At 41.8% G+C, this 21,120-nt stretch overlaps 1 protein-coding gene across 1 annotated transcript in view; it reads left to right on the forward strand.

The window, feature by feature from the left end:
- ELK3 (ETS transcription factor ELK3) overlaps positions 1–19,788 on the forward strand; it is a 33,501-nt gene extending 13,713 nt beyond the window's left edge. Inside the window, exons 2-5 of the mRNA XM_072146460.1 lie at positions 14,431–14,639; positions 15,739–16,581; positions 17,311–17,433; positions 18,940–19,788. Coding sequence (XP_072002561.1) covers positions 14,433–14,639; positions 15,739–16,581; positions 17,311–17,433; positions 18,940–19,038 — 1,272 coding nt within the window. The 5' untranslated portion in view covers positions 14,431–14,432 and the 3' untranslated portion in view covers positions 19,039–19,788. The remainder of the gene's footprint in view (positions 1–14,430; positions 14,640–15,738; positions 16,582–17,310; positions 17,434–18,939) is intronic.
- The last annotated feature ends 1,332 nt before the right edge of the window (positions 19,789–21,120 follow it).

Raw genomic sequence — 21,120 nt, forward strand, 5'->3', positions numbered from 1 at the left:
TATTTTCTGTTTCTTTAACCCCTTAACGCTCTGCGCCGTAGCTCTACGGCGCAGAGGTAAAGGGAATGTATGAAGAGGGCTCACGGGCTGAGTCCTCTTCATACAAGGGTGGGGGTTGTTGCATATTGCAGCAAACCCCCACCGCTAATAACCGCGGTCGGTGCTTGCACCGATCGCGGCTATTAACCCTTTCACTGCCGGCGGCATTTAAAAGACGTGGGCGCCGCCATCTTTATTACGAACGTCGCTCCCCCGAACGTCATCGGGGGCGGCGATCGGTTGCCATGGTAGCCTCGGGTCTTCGTTTGACCCAAGGCTACCTGGCTTCTGCAGATTCGTTACAATGAACCAGTGGTATTGCAATGTACCCTAGATGGTCTAAGAAATAGTGGAAAAAAAAAAGTTTAAAAAATAAAAATTTTTATAAAATATTAAAAATTCAAATCACCCCCTTTCCCTAGAACTGATATAAAACATAATAAACAGTAAAAATCACAGACACATTAGGTATCGCCGTGTCCCAAAATGCCCGATCTATCAAAATATAAAAACGGTTACGGCCGGCAGTGACCTCCGAGACGGGAAATGGCGCCCAAATTTCCAAAATGCTACTTTTACACCTTTTTACATCACATAAAAAATGGAATAAAAAATTATCAAAATGGTAGCAATGCAAACGTCGGCTCAATTTGCAAAAAATGACCCCTCCCCCAGCTCCGTGCACCAAAGTATGAAAAAGTTATTAGCGTCAGAAGATGGCAAATTTTTTTTTCTTTTTTGTACACATTCGTTTAATTTTTGAAAATGTATTAAAACACAATAAAACCTATATAAATTTGGTATCACCGCAATCGTACCGAACCAAAGAATAAAGCTGAGTTGTTGTTTGGAGCTCAAAGTCAAAGTCATAAAAACTGAGCCCACAATGCATGTGCATTTTTTTTTTCAATTTATCCACATTTGGAATTTTTTTTCAGCTTTGCAGTACACGGCATGTTACAATAAATAACATTACGGGAAAGTAAAATAAGCCCTCCCACAGCTCTGTACACGTAAAAATGAAAAAGTTATGGATTTTTGAAGGTGGAGAGCGAGAAATAAGCGAAAAAACCCTGCGTCCTTAAGGGGTTAATAACTAAACACAAACAATATCAACAATCTTAAACTAATTTAAAGCACAATATGTCACAAGAATGCAATCTCAAAATTCCCTGGATATGTTAAAGCATTACAAAGCTATAACCACTTATAGTGACACAGGGTAGATGAAAAATGGGCCCCTGTCCTAGAGGCCAAAATAGGCTGAGTCCTGAAGTGGATAACAAAAGAAGTTTTCTTGTTGCCCTAATGAATCGGACACAAAAGATTTTTGCAGGCCACATTCACACTACCACCGACTGCAGTATATTTCTTTCTAAAAGGATTTATAGCAGATAGCTATTATAGCTTCTCCTTTTTGTTTTAGCATTGAATTGAAGTAAAGGGTAGTTCCCACGCAGACAGGTTTCTTAAATGTACTTAGGATAACAAAATAACACATTCTCTAATTAACTGTTATTAACAAAAAATACAGCATTTCACAGATATAATTCCAACCTGTCTCTATCAGTCCTGCTGTACACAATTTCAGTTGCCCCTGGTTTACGACCTTGGATCTTCTAAATTAAGGGTTGGCAGCCATATTGCTTTTCTGTCTGACACTGTGGATCCGAGTTGTTCCCTGTTTTCTCCCTCTAGCCTCTCCCCCTGCATTCTAAGACGAGCTCACACTAACTGACTTACTGTTTGCAAACAATAACATATCACATCCTGAGCTACAAGCTACAGGCAGATAAGTTCTCTTGGGGAGGGGGAGGGAGGCACATCGGATATGATATGCATTTCATGGCTCTCATCATCTCTCATCTCTGTTCTGTCTCATCTCTTTTTCTATGTGTCAGATATTAGTACAATGCTCAGAAGGTAAATGAAAGTGTATATAAACCCTGATAATCTAACCACTTTTTCAGCTCACAGAACTAGAGGAATCATAATGTGTCTGGTTTGAGAGTCCCTTCCCACAGCCTGGAATCTTACTCTGACCATCACTGAGTGATATGAGCTAAAACAGCAATAAAACTGAGTAAAATTGTAAAGTAACGGGTTAAAAATTATCTTTATTATGTTGACATCACTAGGGGATTCAAATTTGAGAGATTTCATGCATGGGCAAACCCCTTTAAGACAGGTGAATGGCAGTCTTCTATTTGTATATGAATGTAAGGAAACAATTTCAGACTAATCCAAAAATGTAACTGAAGGTTGCAGATTGTCAGTAAGAAACAAAAAAAAGGCCCCCTTTTTCATTATTTGTTGGCCGAGGTGATAATCTTCCATTTGCAGGCAGATGCCTACTGCAGCTAAGCGCTGACATAAACTGCTGAAGCTAGTCTTTGGCCATTGATAGTATTAGTAAATTGTCACCTGTATGTAGTCTGATACCGTAGTAAACTTTTGCCTTTTCTTGTTATATTGTTCCTTAAAGGACTTCTATCAGCAGGATCAAGGATTGTAAACCAAGAACACTGACCTACTAGTGTGCGCCCCCTCTGACAGGATCCTCTCTTCTTTTAGCTTCTTATGCCTTAGTTTAAAAAAAAAAAAAAGCTTTCAAAATTATGCAAAAGAGCCTCAGGGTTTTTAAAGCATTTTATCTTCAAAACTTGGGCATGAGAAGCTTAAAGAAGAACAGATCCTGCCAGATGTGGCACCCCCCCCCCCCCCATGTCAGCTGCAAAGACTTCCTAAGCTTTTTAAAAGGTCCCTTAGTCTGGTTCAGTAGGCGACACAATCATGGGGAAGACTGCTGACTTTACAGATGTCCAGAAGGCAGTCACTGATACAATCCAGAATAAGAATAAGCCACAAAAGGCCATTGCTAAAGAAGCTGGCTGTTCACAGAGTGCTTTATCAATGCATATTAATGGGTAGTTGAGCGGAAAAAAAAATGGTAGAAAAAGGTCCACAAGCAACCTGAATAGGATTGTTAAGAAAAGGGCATTAAAAAATTTGGATGAAATTCACAAAGAGTGGACTGTTGCTGGAGTCAGTGCTTCAAAAGCCACTACACGTATCCAGGACATGGGCTACAATTTTTCACTTTATGCTTCCCTCTACCTTCTCAAGCTTTTTGGAGATGGAATTTTCATTTTCCAGCAGGACTTGGCACCTATCCACACTGCCTTAAGTGCCAATACCTGGTTTAACAACTACAGTATCACTATGCTTAATTAGTCAGCAAAATTTCCTGACCTTAACCCCATAAGGAATCTTTTGGGTATTGTGTAGAGGAATAGGAGAGACACCAGATCCAACAAGCAGATGAGCTGAAGGCTGTTATCAAAGCAACTTGGGCTTCCATAACCCCTCTGCAGCACCATGAGCTAATCCCTCCATGCCACGACCCATTGATGCAGTCATTTATGCAAAAGGAGACCCAACCAAGAATTGAGGGCATTTACTGTACAGACTTTTCCTATGGGCAATATTCCTGTGTTCAAAAAATTTTATACAGTTTTTTATAAGTTTTTATAAGTTATACATTTAAAGCTGGTCACTTAGCCATTTGAAGCATCAAAGTCATCCAGCTCCAGATTCAAAGCTCGCAGCTCAAGTATTTTGGACGAGTAAAGTACATAAATTATATATTTTTTACATTATTAGGCTACATTCACACGATGTATGCCCGCCGTACCGTAGTAAGGCGGGCATACATCAGCGCTGCGGAGAGGAGCAGGGGATGAGCGCTGCTTACCCCCGCCCCTCTCAATAGGCAGATACAGCGCACGGCGCCGTATCACGGGAAAAGTGTGCGGCACCGTACCGCTCCCGTACAGGGCCCTGAGCCCATAGAAGTGTATGGGGGACGTATATCGGCCGTGCATACGTCCCCCATACATGAGTGTGAATGTAGCCTTAATTTGGTTTGCACGGTATTGTTATGTCATAGCAAGAAATTAAATCTTTTGTGTCCTTCCTGTGTTGGCCTCCAAATACTGATGCTGGTTAAGAGCTATGGAGTGCTGGGGTGATAGCGCACTGTCCCCACTTTATTTGGGAAGTGACACAAGTGACACTACATTGAAAGTACATGAGAATAACCAGCTTATGTAATCGTTCCCCGGTGCCAGCACTGATCGCAAGTGTTACTAGTGGGAGTGAGCGTTAATGGGTCCGCTCATCCCTACATACAACACTATTTTTAGCTCCAGTCTTACAATGCATACATCCTTTTTTACTAGAGGCTGGGTGCTCATGGTGGCTTAGCAGTATGGTATTAAAACCAAAATATCCAGGACAGGGAAGCAACACTTACTGCAAACTTACTGCATGTGAAAATATATACAAGGACATATTGTCATTTGTAATGCAAAAAGCAGTAGCTTCTGAGCTGTCTGCATATGCCAGTTTTCCTTGTGTTGGGATACATTTTATATTATACACCTGCTATGAGTTTTAAAGACAAGGCCCCTCTTCCCCGGGTACAGCCAGATACATCAAGAGACTTAGGCCTCTTGATGTATTTTTTAGGTAGTACGGCTGGAGAGCAAAACTACGCCAGGTCGACCTCAAAACTTGCAGGTTTTATAAAAGCACGCAGGCACTCCGGCAGCTGTTGTGCCCCTCTAAGTTGTCAGACACTCAGTCTCTAACAGGTTTGTCTAGGTTATTTCTGATCGCTCATACATGTATTGAAATACTATGGTATTGCAGCATATTGGAGGGCTCCCGACTGTAATTGCAACAGATTTCTGTTGACACCCTGTTAGAGCCCCTGTGACTACAGTTACATTTAGTTAAAATATTAAAAGAGTTTTCGGGACTCATAACTGATATTTTCAAAAGTATCCAAATGTGTTCCTTGATGACTGCTCTGTTTTTTTTTCTGTAGCTCTCCAAAATACTGAATTGTTATTATAGAGCACTCGTGGTGTGTGGCACTACATATTACTCTACTATCCCAGAGCAGAAAAAGCCCTCCCTGAGAACTCCGCTTCTGTCTTCCAGAATTACGTCCATTCTCTTAACGCACTTACAATCCCCCCAGCACCATCTTTATTTCTTCCCTTTACATGAACTGCTTGTACTGCCTTTAATGCTCTCTCTCTGCTCTTCAGGTCCCTTATAAAATGTATGTGCACTTTTCTCTGCCCATGGTTCCATCCACCTCAGCTCATGCTCTTGGGCATGGGGGGGGGGAAGGGTTTTGTCAAGGTCCACGTAGAGGAAGTACCATCGTCTTAAAGTGAAAGATGCCAAGTAATGCAGTAGAAGAATTTCAAGAGACTTATCAATTTCCATCTTTATGTGTTCTAAATGATGTGAAAATGTGAGATGTTCCATCACATATTGCGGTGTGATGAGAGTAGGCTGAAGCCAATTATGTAAACGGGAACATGTAGTGATAAACCATTTAATAAAAAAAAATTGGGTAAGTATAGGGAGTCCCCCTGTGTGAGTCCAATGATATTAATGGGGTCCTGCATATGCAGCGATCACTGCATTGCCATGCCTCCCTAGTCCGGACTGACAGGTCTCACTGCTACAAACAGTATTCTGCTGGTATGGAACTAGTAGGTAGGTATCCTCTGCTAATATTCAACTACAGACATATACAGATCCCTTTACTTTACCCTGCAGTGGCTATAGAAAAGGTAGGAGGTTCTATACAACCCCTTGCTGGAACATTGAAAGAGAGAGGGGCAGACAGTGGCTATGACTCAGCACTGCTACATCATAAAACAATCTCTCAGAAAGGTGGCAGCTGAGAGAGACCTGGTTATATGTAGAGAAATCAACCTCACGCTGCCTTCAGGAATTCTCTTCAGAGAGTCACATGTCTCTCTCGTTCATGAGGGGGGCTGGGTTAGCAGTGTCAGTGAGGAGGTAGGCTATACAGACTGTATACACGACCTCAATGAACGCGACAGAGGACATCAACAAAAGTGTTTCAGTGGAACATGTATATAGACATCTAAAAGGTGCTGTGTGTGGTTTGTTCCCTGGTGACAGGTTATCTTCGAGGGCCAGGTTTTGAGTTTCCATTTTTTACTTGCTGAACTCTATCTTTCCGTTTACATAACCGTATGAAGGATTGTTTTCTGACTGAGCCTTCTTGATACCCCAGTAGATAGGTAGTCCCAGTGTCATGGGTGCCCTTGCGATCTAGGTCTCGAATCGCAGGCACACCCGTGTCACTCTCTGTGGCGGTGCTCCTTTCCGAGCACATTCAACCCACCACTCTCCGGCTCCCATACCGGCTGGCCAGCGTGCGTGCTGGCATTTGCGGATTTATAGGGCCAGTGCGCCGCTGCTCACTTTCCGGGTTCCTATAAAGACAGGCGGCTACCAGATAGGTAGCCATAGCACATGTCCCCCAGTATATAGGTAGCCACAACACATGCCCCCAAGTAGATAGGTAGCCACAGCTGTCTAAGAGCCAGATGCAGCAAACAAAAGAGCCATATCTGGCTCCCGAGCCATAGGTTCCCTACCCCTGTCCTAAGAGAAGATGTTATATGAGTAATATATGGTGGATCTGAAAATCTGCCACAGGAAATCATCCCCTAGAAAATGATCAGATAGTAATGAGCAATGAATGTAACTTAAAAACTTCTCCATGAAGAACAAAGAAAAGATGCTGGTGACTCACGGTGACTGGCTTGAGATGGAACCCGCTTGCTATATGATGTCATTCTTCCTAGGTGTGAGTCACCATATTCTATCATTTACTTATTAATGTAGCGCACACATTACATTCTCCAGCTAAACTTCAGAAATATGTCCCAGTGTAAGGATTTTAGGTGCAAGTTGTTCTTTATTTAGTTATGCCAAGCCTAACTGACATGTAGGCTATGTTTTCATGGCGTAAACAGTGTCTTGAAATAAGATGTCCAGGAAGATGGGTGGCCAAACTGGAATGAGACTGTAAGCTCCTGTGAGCAGGGGGGCCCTCATTCCTATTGCAGCCATATGACTATGTTTTACTCTGTATTGTCCAATTTTATTGGTGACGTAAGCCTGAGCGCCTGTGGCTCATTAGCATATTGAGTAAAAGTCTATATTTCTACAGCGTTATTACACTGAGAAGACAGCAGACAAGTGAGTTATAGGAGTCTGTCATCAGCATGTTAGATGGTAGATGTCCTTTAAAGAGGTTGCCTTAGACTAAGTAAAAAAACAAACAAAAACGAGGTGGCCGGGAGTGGGCTGCATAAAAAAATAACTAGTACTTACCTCGTCTCATGCTCTCTCTGGGCATGGACAGCCCAAAGTTCCATTCTTGCAGCTTCCGGCCGGCCATGCCCACCCGACTACTGTCCATGTGCTGTATCAGGTGCTAGGACAGGTGACAGGTGGTCGTGCCCAGCTGGAAGTAGCTGGAGTGAAGCTCCCGTGTCCCTGAAAACAGCCTAAAGAGAGCGTGGTGTGGGACACCGGTAGCGCCGGAAGTAAGTAAGTTATTTTTTTGCAGCCCACCCCCGGCCACCTTGTTTATTTTTACTTAATCTTGGACAACACCTTTAGTGTAATTTATGAACTCTGAGTGTACGTTGTAATGATAATGTGCAGCTATAGCTGTGGTAAGGAGGAGTTTGTATGGGGCAGCGATCATGCATAAATACTTCCAATCTTTAGATTTTCTATAGGTAGTAGTTGACTGGATTGTGGTCCCGCAGTCAGTTCAGTTCCTGTAGCAGTGGTCAGTGCAGGAAATATGAGCAGTACATGTCATGTTTCAGACTGAATGTGGTTATGTGGAACTGGCTTGACTGCAGTGAACAGTGTCACTTAGAAGTATAGTGTAGTATCAGGCTCCCCACATACAGGTTTCTTTATTTTGCATCAGTCGAAACATATTTTGTGATTTTCACTAAAAAGCATGAATGCTTGTGGCTTGCTAGATAACCTTTTCAAAGGTTTCGACGTCTATATTTATCAGATAGAAGTATTGGATCCTTTATATGGAGTTAGGAGTTGTCTTAAAATGAGGAAAACATGTAGTTGCATGATGCCAAATATATCACACAATGTGCACAATTGTAAGACATTTACACTGTCTTTTATAGTTTCAGTCAAAGGTGGTTGGTTTAATAAACTAGTAAAAGCAGATTAACGTAACCATGTAATGTCACCAGGGAGTACCCGGATTTCCCCACTGCTCGGTGAGGCCAGATAGCATAAGCCACTTTCCATGCTATTGGATCGGCAGGTTCCTGTGCTGGGAGAAGTGTCCACACCTCAGCAATGCATATAGCCAAAATCCTCTTAATCCAGCACTCTATAAAATCAGATGAAACTGTTTTTCCAAAATATTGAGGTCACTGGCGCACAGGTGTAGAGTTATATTATTTCTTACCTAGAGACCTCTATTCGATGACATAAGTGGCGATTTTATGGTAACGTCTCAAGTGCTATTTGTTTATGTTGTAGTCACTGACAATCTCACAATAGCAGATTCTTATGGATCTTGAGATGCAATACCCATCAATAAAATAAATATTTTTACAAATTGGAAATAATTACTAACTTCAACTCTTGACCCGAAGAGTTCAGTTGTAGGTGTAACTGTGCACCATCTCCAGAATTATAGAGGTTAAAAAAACTCTACAGTTTACTCTTATTGCCTCCCTTATTGTTCCCTCATACTTTAGTTTAATTTTAAACCCTAGAGCAGCGATGGCAAACCTTTTAGGGACCGAGTGCCGAAACTACTAGCAAAAGCCACATATTTTTTACAAAGTGCCAAATTAAAGACACTCACAACTTTTATATGCGTTAGCACCCTGAGGACACCAATACAGTAGAAAGAAGGAGTAATTTAGATTATTGTAGTTTCCCAATAAGGTCCCCTTGTCTCACAGATCCGGAGAAGGGGCTACAAGGGGCTCCTCCTGCACTTCATATCACTTTAAAATAGTGCTGGACATGGCACATCCTGGGCTGCCTGTGATTGCAGGAGGAGTTCTTGAGTCCTGAATGGTGACCTTTGTGCTGATGACAGCATGGGTGCCCACAGAGATGGCTCCGAGTGCCATCACTAGGTTCGCCACCACTGCCCTAGAGATACAAAGTAGTAAATCACCAAGAGGAATATAAGCTTAAGCTTCCTTTCCTTATACATCTAAAGAATGCTTTATTTGTTCCTTTAAGGAGAACCGGTCATCTGGGACATCATTTTCAGTAAAGACAGGTTCTAAAAGCCCATTACACCTGCATTGCATAGGGATGGTTACTATTGTGCCCCTTGGATGAGCGTATTAATTATCTTTGTTGGTGGGCATTTTTAAGTACTCATTTGGGAGTTACGTATGTATTCAAAACTTTTACCTTTTTTACTTTATTAAAAGTTAAGTTTTAGCCCCACATCCACCATTTGTACTTTGTGTTTGTTGGTCCTGGTGGACGTTGGTAGGGAGTTAACACTACCCACCTAATTGTACTATTAAAGAGCAACATGGGATTAAACTGATAAGAATCACATTCACCAACGTTGGAGCAGTTTTCTTTTCTATAACTGCCCCATCAATAAACGCACTTTACTACTGCAACTTTGTGTGGACTGGTATTGTTTCACAGTGCAGCAGTAAAGTGCTATCCTGAGAATGGTTATTCTGGAAAGTTGTTCCAGATTAAATCAAAAGACGAGGGGGCAATGTCTCCATCTGGAGAAAACAAGGTTTAATAAGCAGAGGCGACAGGGCTTTTTTTACTATGAGAACTGTCAATCTGTGGAATAGCCTGCCTCAGGCGCTGGTCACAGCAGGGACAGCAGAGAGCTTCAAGAAGGGTCTAGATGCCTTTTTACACCTAAAGAACATTGATGGTTATGTTATATACAATTGGTTCCCATAAATCTCTTCCTCATCCAGTCCCTTCCCGTCCTTGGTTGAACTTGATGCACATGTATCTTTTTTCAACTGTACAAACTATAATACTGAACCATACATTTCAAATCATACATTTTTTGATGGTTGATTTAGTGGTGTCAAAAATAAAGCGATCGCTTTATGAATGATTAGATCTCCAAAGATCTACTATTACCTGCATATTTGTAACCATATTGTTCCCCACACCAAGAATGAAAACAAAGTGGATGAAGCCCATGGCTCTGGACCAGGCTGTTATGTGTACATATAGGACCTCCTGCATAATGGGCCGCTTGGAACATGGCACTTAGCTTATGCTCTTCTATTTGGCAATAGTGGTCGAGGTTTTGTAGGTAATTGTGTCAGACAAGTACAGGGCATACCGTCAGATCATTTACCTTGTATGGATGCATGTGTAATCCTTCCATTATATTATGTAAGCTGTTTGCTTGGCTGTAGGCTTGGACTGTCCTATGTTTTCCACAGGGTGGTGCTGCAGGAATTCCTACCATATGTTGATTTCCCAGCACGACGCCTCACAAACATAATAGGTGGAAGTACTGATATAGAACATTTTTACAGCTTGAGCACAATAGACACACTGAGGATGCTCCGGGCGGAAACATTAACCGAGCTGCATGTGGAAAGATCCGCATCACAATGTTATTCCTGTGTATTCCCAGAGATTTCTTATCACAGTTATTGAAGTATTATACTATATAGTGATTATCTGCAGCAATATCTCCTGAACTGTCATATGGAAGGTGCAGATACTTACATGTCTATATTTTACCACATCCTGCAGATGTGTACACATTGTGTCTCTTAAGTAAACTAATACGTTTCACCTAAAATTCTGTTATTCTGAAGACTGACCTGAGGCGATATTAAAAAAAACCCCCAAAAGAATAGTCATAAATGTACAAGTGGTAATAGAGGCATGTGGTCAAGCCGCGTATTGCCCAAATGATGAAGTGGCCAATGTACCACCCCAGGACCTGGCTGCTTTACAGCTTAGTTATTGTAGAAAACTGAAAATGGAAAAGTGTTTCACTTTATCAGCTGCGGAAATACAAAGAGAGATGAGAAAGAGGAAAGGAAGTGACCAGCTATGACTCTGCACCAGGGCAAATGTAAGCGTCCAGATATCCTGTGCAACCTTTTCCAGTTTCCTCCAGAAATCTACAGAAAAACCAGAACCAAAACTAAAAGCAAAATCAAGGCCTGTTCCTGTCTGATAGATAGAGATCACCAAAGGCAAACAGCTGGCATAGTGTATGAAAAAACACAAAGTAAACCATACATAAGGGAACCTGTCAGCTCCTGGCTTATGTATAAATGAAACGAGTGGCAGGAATGCATTTTAATTTTTAACACATTTCTGTGTGATATTGGCATGGTGGAGAAGTCAGTGCATCCCCTCATCCGCATTTCTCCTACTGTGAACCTGGGGCATGGGATTGTCCATCTGCATAGAAATAACAATGAAGATTTCTCTGCTTTCAGGCCAGAGATTTTCTCAATTCAAGTTTGTTTTATGACACAGAGACCATTACCTATGTACAGTAGTAGATTATAATAGGCAGTTTGGGCCCAAGCCTTCTAGGGGGTCCATGGCCACCCAGACCACCCACACAGGGTCATCTCCAGGTTTCAGTATGCCCCTGGGCGACAGAGCCTCAATGGGCCCCTTTGTAGTGAACTCAAGTGGGGCATTAAAATTCAGAACCTAAGACAGTCTCTTCATCCCTAAAATATTCCCTAATTTATCATCCCAAACAGCCCCCTTGTGGTCATTTTATATAAGACCCCCATGGATTCATTAGGTACAGCCTTATGTGGGCCACCCCAGAAGTTCTGGGCTTCTAGCACTTGCCCAGGTATGCCCAGTGCTGGTGTGCCGATCATGCACCAACCAAATTTTATACTCAGAAGGACCTTCACCCAAGAATCCTTGTACATCTGTTTCTGCTCTCAATACACATGTACACAAGAGCCATTTCAGGACCTTTGAAGCTTTTCCAAAGGTCCTGAAACCACATATTAATGGCATGCAGAAGGGACACATCCTCCATTCCCCAAAGAGCTGATTCTAGCACCATATGTAGGAAGTGATTCCAGACTTGTATTGGTTATAATATTCATACAGCCCAGGGCACATGGCAGGCATAATCCAACCCTGCCTATGTGGATGGGTTTGGCTTATTTAGAACCCTCCATCTCCCCAGTCATATACGTTTTCTTTACATTGTTTTTTCTTTTTAAAGAAGATTGTTAAAATCGATTTTATTAATTATCCTCAAGGGCTTGAGAAAGGATTCTGAAGAGGATCTGAAAGTAGCACTTGGGTGAATAAAGTACCCACTCTTTTTATATTGTGGTGTGCAGCCTACATATATATTTTTAAAATATCCAAAAGATATGCCATAGTGTTTACTGCACAATATCTTATGGATATTGAGGTTAATGAAATATGATTAAAGGACATCTACCACCAAGGTGAAGGATTGTAAACCAAGTACACTGACCTGGTGTGTGCCCCCTCTGCCATTAAAGGCGTTAAAATTATGCAAACGAGCTTGAGGGGCTCCAGGCTTCATAGGTCTTAATAGAACCTGAGCCCCCCTGGGGATCCCACCAGAAGGGGCACACTCCTTTATGTAAGGGTGCTTGATTTACAATCTTTCATCCTGGTGGTAGATGTCCTTTAAGATGACATACAGTGGCATAGCTATAATTATTACAGTATTATGTATTTTATGATAATAGCTACAGTGCCATGATATGGTTTTGCCTTTAATTGTAAGTGTCTGGGTGCACAATAGGGGGATTTATCAAGGTACGTCACAAACTCCCAGTGCATGGCCAGGAATTGTGACTATTTCCCTTCAACTCCATGCACAGGGGAGGCACAGGGCAGGAACATCAGCGCCTTTCAGCTATAACCTGCAGGTAATAGCGCACTCATACAATTGTTTGGCTGCATGGATGGGCCTATGGGCTATGACCTCTTGGTATATTTGGCACAACCTGCAGGGTGGGGTTAAATGGAACCTCTCACCCCATTTTTCACAAATAGTGGCAGATTTTCATAGAGCCATGTTAACTAACCGACATCCTTCTTCAAGCTAAAAATTGTTTCCTTCCCATTAACATAAAATCAGAGTTATATCCAAAGTTATCTAGAGTGAGTGGGGAGGGGGGCGTGTCCTAATGTCATGTCACTTCATTGCAGGTCATTGCACACAATTCTAATCCTCTCCATGGAGTCTGCTGTGATTTAATGTGCTCAGATATGTGCTTGGTGTACAGTTTACTGTTAGGAAGCTAAAGGACCTGCTTTGTGTTCACACTGGTCATATGACATTCCTGTTGCATAAAGAGAAAGCATGGGAATGAGCTGCTACATATAGCCCGAGGCCACGCCCACCTTGACTACAAGAAGATAAGGAGGCGCAGTTATATAAATAAGCGGCCGCGAGGGCCACCGTATGGTTAACTGCTGTGTCTGGAAACCCACCCCCTGACCGGACCATAGATATAGGTACATTTTTCTGGCTGCCAGCAGCGTTCTCCCTTTATTAAGGCATGTCCAGCACACAGGCAGTCGGCCATATACTTTTGTATAATTTTTGTGGTTTAGTAACAAACAGGTTCTCTTTAAGCATTGTGCGCCAATGTTCATTACACATTTCTACATGTATATAGTCAGGATATGTCTTATAGGCAGCCCCATACCACTGTCAGCAGCAGGAGAAAACATTTGCTGCATGCATTGTTTCTAACATCTATATATGGACAGTTACAGCACTATGGGAACACCCAATGCTCACGTTTAGCAGAGGCCGGGGATTGATGCCATTCACTTCTCCCCAATACCTTTTGTTACAGCAGTTAGCCGAATCCAACAGCATAGTGTTGTATGCTTACATATATTAAACAGACAGCGGACAAAAGAATACCCTTCATCTGTGACCTGTCCATAAGACAAAGTGTTAACCCAGCCTTAGTAATTTGGGTAGTTACTAGCTATTTTATGTCCACACATTCCATTACCACCCTGAGCCATATACATCAGCAGGGAACAATGTCACTTCTGAACAAAGTGCATGTAACGTACTGTGCTCAGGCAAGTCTGCCACCTTGTGGCGTGATAGCCGAAAGCTTATATATTCCTACAAGTTTTTTGGGGGGGAACATATAGGGGCAGATTTATCAAGCTGTCGGAAAGTCAGAATATTTCTAGTTGCCCATGGCAACCAATCACAGCTCAGCTTTTATTTTACCAGTGCTCATGAATATTTTAAAGGGGAGCCGTGATTTGTTGCCATGGGCAACTAGAAATATTTTGACTTCCAGACAGCTTGATAAATCTGTCCCAATATAATCCGAACTGCATTTATCATGAAGAAAAGCAGGGCTAGGTATCATCATGCAAAGATGGGAAAATAATGAAAGCATATCTGATACTTGAATGGGTGGGCTGCACAGTATACACTTACACTGATGTTCCTTCTTGTAGGTATGGAGAGTGCAATCACTCTGTGGCAGTTTCTGTTGCAATTGCTCCTTGATCAAAAACACGAGCATCTTATCTGCTGGACGTCCAATGATGGAGAATTCAAGCTACTCAAGGCTGAGGAGGTGGCCAAGCTATGGGGACTGCGGAAGAATAAAACCAACATGAACTACGACAAGCTGAGCCGCGCCCTCCGATACTATTACGATAAGGTATGATCAACATTATATCAAATCTAAGTGTTCTTAGATATATGTAGTATAGTTATAAAGAAAGTGCATTATGCTGTTCAGCATGTCAGAAACCTTTCATTATAGGACAGGATCTCGTTACATAAGATGCAATTCCACCTAATTCTGTGTACTAATGCTATGCTATGGATTTTATATCCTTGTGTCATTGCTAATGCCGAAATCATTCATTCTGAGCTTTCTTACTAATTACATAAATATAATTATTGGTTACAAAGTCATTTGGGAATTTTCACTCTACTAGAGTAAAATCATTAATACAGTAGCAACAAAGAGGTTGTAGGTGATGGAGAGGTTGCAGTTACATCAGAACTCCAGTGTCTGAGGGTGCAAAGACCCCTCTGTTTTGCTCCTCTTCTGAAGGGGTTGTACCAAGGGGATAATAAGGTGATCGGTGAAGGTCTGACAGCTAGGACTCCCACAAATCATGAGAACAGCATCCCCAGCAATCCAGAGAAGGGGGGGGGGGAGGGGGGTTGTTCTCGGTTGAGGATGCTCCCTGATTCTACATTCAATAGGATGAGTGTGTCAGAAATTGCTGATCACAGCCCTCAGATATTTACAACACTCAGTGCCTTAGATAGCCCAGTGCTTTGTGTGTTAATTTCCACCACTCCTATATTGTTGAATGAAGTCAGCTTGGGATAACTTGCAAACTTGGTACAACAACTACACTCAAGTAGATAAGAGGCTGCAGATAAACATCTCACAGATAATATTTTACTTGATAATTTAAGGGTGTACAAAAATAAGACAATCCAGCATCTTTCTGTGAAGAGTAAAGTCATTAGAAACGTTATCAGCTTCTTGTATATGAGCTGTCAGTATGAGTGACAGATCATATACACGATATGGAGGGACAGTATAAAGTATACAATTTATTTATACAGTTTGGTTAAGAGTTCAGTTCCACTTTTAGCCAATAAATGTCTTTGTCATAAAAAAGCAAAGGGAATCCGGGCACTTTAATGTCCACATGGGATTCATCCAAATATGGGGGTGGAGAAGGACAACTTTTGTTTTATAAATACCTAATTATTTATTTGAATCTTCCCTGCAGAACATCATTAAAAAAGTTATTGGCCAGAAGTTTGTCTACAAGTTTGTGTCCTTTCCAGAAATCTTGAAAATGGACCCTCACACTGTGGAGGTGAGCAGGGATAACCTATTGCTGCAGGACGGTGATTGCAAGATCCCAAGCGATCTCCACGAGAGGCACAAGCAAACCTTATCGGCCTTGAAGAGCGCGAGCCGCAATGAGTACATAAACTCAGGATTATATTCCTCCTTCACCATAAATTCATTGCAACATCAAACGGATGCCTACAAAGTCATCAAAACCGAAAGGAGTCAAGAAGATGATGATGATGATGATGATGAAGAGGAGGATCTTCATGAGGAAGATGATGAAGAAGATGACCAACCAGAAGCCAAAAGTCCAATAGAGGAAGTCAGGACTGTTATAAGATTTGTTACAAACAAAATGGACAAAGAAACTGTCCGGCCTATCATTTCACTGCCTTCTACATCAGAATCTGCAGTGGCCTCTGCCTTCTTATCCTCTACCTTGTCTGCTAAAAGGTCTCCTCGTATATCACCAAATGTAGCTAGTGTTTCTTCTTCACCACATTCATCACGCTCCCCTTCTCTGTCTCCTAATCTGTCCTTATCAACAGAGCAAAGAAGCTTCTTTGTAGATTATCCAGACTCCATGGAACCATTAAATCTCTCATCAGGCTCAAAATCAAAGATTTCCTGTCACCCTCCCAAAGCAAAGAAGCCCAAAGGCTTGGAAATCTGCTCACCACCCCTTCTCCTCTCCAGTAATGATATTGGTTCCATTGCTCTTAACAGCCCAGCACTTCCTTCCGGATCCTTGACACCAGCTTTCTTTACTGCTCAGGTAAATTCATATTAGCCGTGAAACGTATTCAAGACTCCATACAAAACACAAATTATCAGAGAATTTATATGAATTATCCTCACAGTGGCACTATATGGCGGTATTACATTCACCTCTTTAGGCAGTATGTTAGAAAGACTAGCTCTGTAATGTGACCTATAACTAAAGCCCAATATTATTACATTTGCAAAACACAAGAGAGTAAGTAAAGTTTCATGAGTTAATCATAACTCATTTGGGAAGTCTATTGTGACTGGGTTTATCCAGGCTAAATATATTGATAGCATATCCGCAGCAGAGGTCCTTAATATCAGATTGATGGGGTCCAAAACGAAGCAGACGGCTCTATTCTCAGTATAGTGGTCAGAGCAGGGTTGTGCAGATCAACTCCTAATCATTTGAAAGGAGATTAGCTGCATTGAGGACCTATTCATACAGGGTCATCAGTATTTTTAGCCCCATAAAAAACCCTTTCTGCTTGATGCTACACAGTAGTACAGTGCTGTGAATAACCAGGTGGTTTAGAACCAATACAAATTTATTACACATGTATGAAAATTTCACTTACCTTATACTGATCACCTATCCTTGGAATAGGCAATGATACTAAAATGTTGGTAGACCAAATCAGGATGACGACTGTATAAAGACCCGTGAGAAGATTCTGTTTATTACCAAGAAACATTATACAGTTTATAAACCTCATTCGATCTTAACTTTGTCTTGTAGACGCCTAATGGACTATTGTTAACCCCAAGTCCCCTGCTGTCCAGCATCCACTTTTGGAGCAGTCTGAGCCCAGTAGCTCCGTTAAGTCCTGCCAGGTTGCAGGGACCAAACACCCTATTCCAGGTAAGTGTGAACTAACCCCTTTAAAGTCTGAAGCATAATAATATACACTACAGCTCAAATGTTTGGGGTCACTTAGAAATTTACTTATGTTTGCAAGAAAAGTAAGCTAATATTAAATGAATCATAAATACACTTTATGCATTGTTAATGTGGTAAATGACTATTCCAGCTGCAAACGTCTGTTTTTTAAAGCAATATCTACATAGGTATATAGAGGCCCATTTCCAACAACCGCTACTTTAATCAATTGTGTAAGAAGGCTAATGGACGTTTAGAAAACCCTTGTACAAGTATTATAGCACAGCAGAAAACTGTGTGGCTGCTTAGAGAAGCTATAAAGTGACCTTCCTTTGAGCTGGTTGATAATTTGGGGCATCACATTTGTTTGTTCTATGAAACTCTCACAATGGATACATTTCACTTATGTGAAACTCGACAGTCTATTTTTATTCTTAGAAATAGGACATTCCATGTGACAAATTGCCAATAAACTAAAGATTTCCTACAACGGTGTGTACTGCTCCCTTCACAGGAGAATACAGGCAGGCTCTAACCAGAATAGAAAGAAGTGGGAGGCCCCGCTGCACAACAAGACAAGTACATTAGAGTCTCTAGTTTAAGAAATTGACGCCTCATAGGTCCTCAACTGGCAGATTAATTAAACAGTACCCACCAAACGCCAGTGTAAACCTCTACAGTGAAGAGGTGACTCCAGGATACTGGCCTTCAAGGCAGAGTGGTAAAGAAAAAGCCATATCTGGGATCTGGACAGAGGAAGATTGGAAATAAAGGGTTATAGATGGACAAATCGAAGTTTGAGGTGTTTGGAGCACACAGAAATATATTTGTGAGACGCAGAATAACTGAAATGATGCTGGAAGAGTGCCCAACGCTATTTGTCAAGCATGGGGAAGGTAATGTGATGGTCTGGGGTTGCTTCGTTGCTGGTAAAGTAGGAGGTCACAGGGATTTTGGGAGGCTATCCCTTTATTTTGCAACACCATGCCATAGCCTGTGGACAGCGCTTGATTAGATCAAATTTCATCCTACAACAGGACAATGGCCCAAAGCCAACCTCCAAATTATGAACTATTTAGGGAAGGAGGCAGCTGATATTCTACCTGTAATGGAGTGGCCAGGCCAGTTGCCAGATCTCAACCCCATTGGTACCAAATGGTACGCAAAAAGTGCCCATCAAGCCAAACCAACTTGTGGGAGGGGCTTCTAGAAGCATTGGGTGACATTTCTCCAGATTACCTCAGCAAATTAACAGCTAGAATGCCAAAGGTCTGCAATGCTGGAATTACAGCAAAGGCAGCATTCTCTAATTAAAGCAACGTTTGAAGGAGAAAATTACTCTTTTTGCAACTCATTTGTAAAATAAAAGTATGAGTTTTCATGGAAAACACAAATATTGTGTGGGCCACCCCAAACTTTGGAGCGTTAGTGTGTATATAATAAATCCCAAAGGTGATCTAAGTTGTCGCATTTTTTTTTCCTCTCTAGTTTCCAAACCTGCTGAACAGTCACTTGCCATTGCAGCTTCCAGGGCTTGACAGGTCAACATCTCCAGTGCTGCTTTCATCAAACTCGCAAAAGTCCTGATGTTCTTTGAAGGCTCTATATGGACTTGATTAATTCATTAGAGGTTCCTTGTATGAAGCGTGCAGGACTTCCATCATCATACAAGACGCCCCAATCTTTCAGGTTGCCACAGCTTCTTGTGTACAGTACAGGACAGATCACTGAACTGAACCATGCACTGGGTTAGCAAAGCACAAGATGTACCTGGCCAATTGATGCAAGTCTGTCTTCTAGACTGGTGTTTCCTTGTATAATTCTGGTTCTGCATAGACACTAGCTACAGCCTCCCATGTATGGTGTGCTATACACCATTACTTATCATTGCATCTATCCTGACCGAAAATGAAGTTCTGTTTGTCTTGAACTACTGGAGTATTTGCCAGCAGGACAGTTTCTATCACATATTACAGGACTGTATTCCCCACAAGTTGCGAACTGTTTAAATCTTTTTCTAAGCATAAGGCCGATGCGCATTGCATCAGAAAAGGAAGGAAAACCCTGCACCGCAATTCTATGTTATGCACTTGAGCTTATAGAAACTATAACCGGCTGTGCCTTTATCTGTATCAGTTTTTATTTTGTAAATGTTTTATATAATTTTTTTTTTCCTGCATTAGGGGAAAACTTTAGGAAGAAATACCTCTGATAGACTTTCTGTTCTCGTTTCCCCAATATGTACTCAGCAATGTTTATATTTAGTGCTTTTTTAAAAATGTACATTGAATTATTACATTGTTTCCATTGTAGGGAATAAAATAATAAAATCCATAAATGTATGATTCCCAACATCCTCCTTCCTCCAGAGGTAAAGATTATTCCTACAGAATAAATGAAAGGCGTTCAGTTTCCCTCAATGATCAGTTACTGCTGGGGAAAGCTTAGGGCAGTGATGGCGAACCTTTTAGAGACCGAGTGCCCAAGATGCAAACCAAATTCCACTTAATCACCGTGAAGTGCCAACATGGCATTTTATGCTGCAACCTATTGCTACCAGTTCATCCACATCATTTAATCGTATCGGTCCCTGAGGCCACCAATACAGTTGAATGAAGGAGAACAAATTCAGACTCTCATTGTAGCTTCTCTCCAGGGTCTCTCTGTGCAGGAAGAATGGTGGGTCCAGCAGGATGACTTCCAAAGATAATGCAGTTATGTCAACACCTGGGGCGATGGCCTGAGTGCCCACAGAAAGGGCTCCGAGTGCCACCTCTGGCACCCGTGCCATAGGTTTGCCACCACTAGCTTAGGGTATCTAACACATAGACCTACCATGGCTGACACTACCTACAACCAATTGGGGATTGGAACAATCAATACAATATGAATTGTGGTGGCTTTAAGTACACAGATACATTCTTTGATATACAATGAGTTTTCCCTTTTATGAACAACCAATTCTTGTGTCAGTACGCCATGAATAGCCAGGTGTGGGGGAAAAAATAGCATAAAAATGTATTTTTCTGAATTTAGTTTGTTGAATTATCTGAAGGATTGGCAATCAATACCCTCCCCCTCACCTGTTAGCTGTGGTGTGGTGTGGACTGTGGTGCTGTGTACAATGTATATTGGTAAGTGAAGTTCAATCCCAGGAGACCCCTAGAGCCATCACTGAGCAGAGGTGCGGGGCTGGCGGCCTCAGACACAAAACACAGACACGGGGGAGATGTATCAGGATTTATACACCAGGGCGTGCAAGCCCTGAAAGAATCACAATAACTTGGGAACTGCCAGCGATTGCTTTTATTTCCTCCTTTATGCCACCTCTATGCCAAGGGAGCGTGAAGGGGGACACAGGTGGTGGCAAAGTGGGCCAAGCGCAGGCGTTCCTGTGCACTTGTTATAGCCTACAAACATTCAGGACTATTCATGTAGGCCTGTCAGAGAATTGTATGCCTGCCACCATAGCCATGTTTGGACCGTCACCTATATAATGTGGTCAGAAGTTTTGACAGAAAAGCACATTGATGATTGACTGTTTGATTCGGCCAAAATATTGGCAAGTATTCAAGGAAAAGCCATAGTTGTAATGTTAGGAATACCGTGCACATGACCGTGCTATAGCGACAAACATCACATCATTTGTAAAACCATGAACAGGAAATA

This window comes from Engystomops pustulosus, chromosome 4, assembly GCF_040894005.1.
Source record: "Engystomops pustulosus chromosome 4, aEngPut4.maternal, whole genome shotgun sequence".
Taxonomy (NCBI): Eukaryota; Metazoa; Chordata; class Amphibia; order Anura; family Leptodactylidae; genus Engystomops; species Engystomops pustulosus.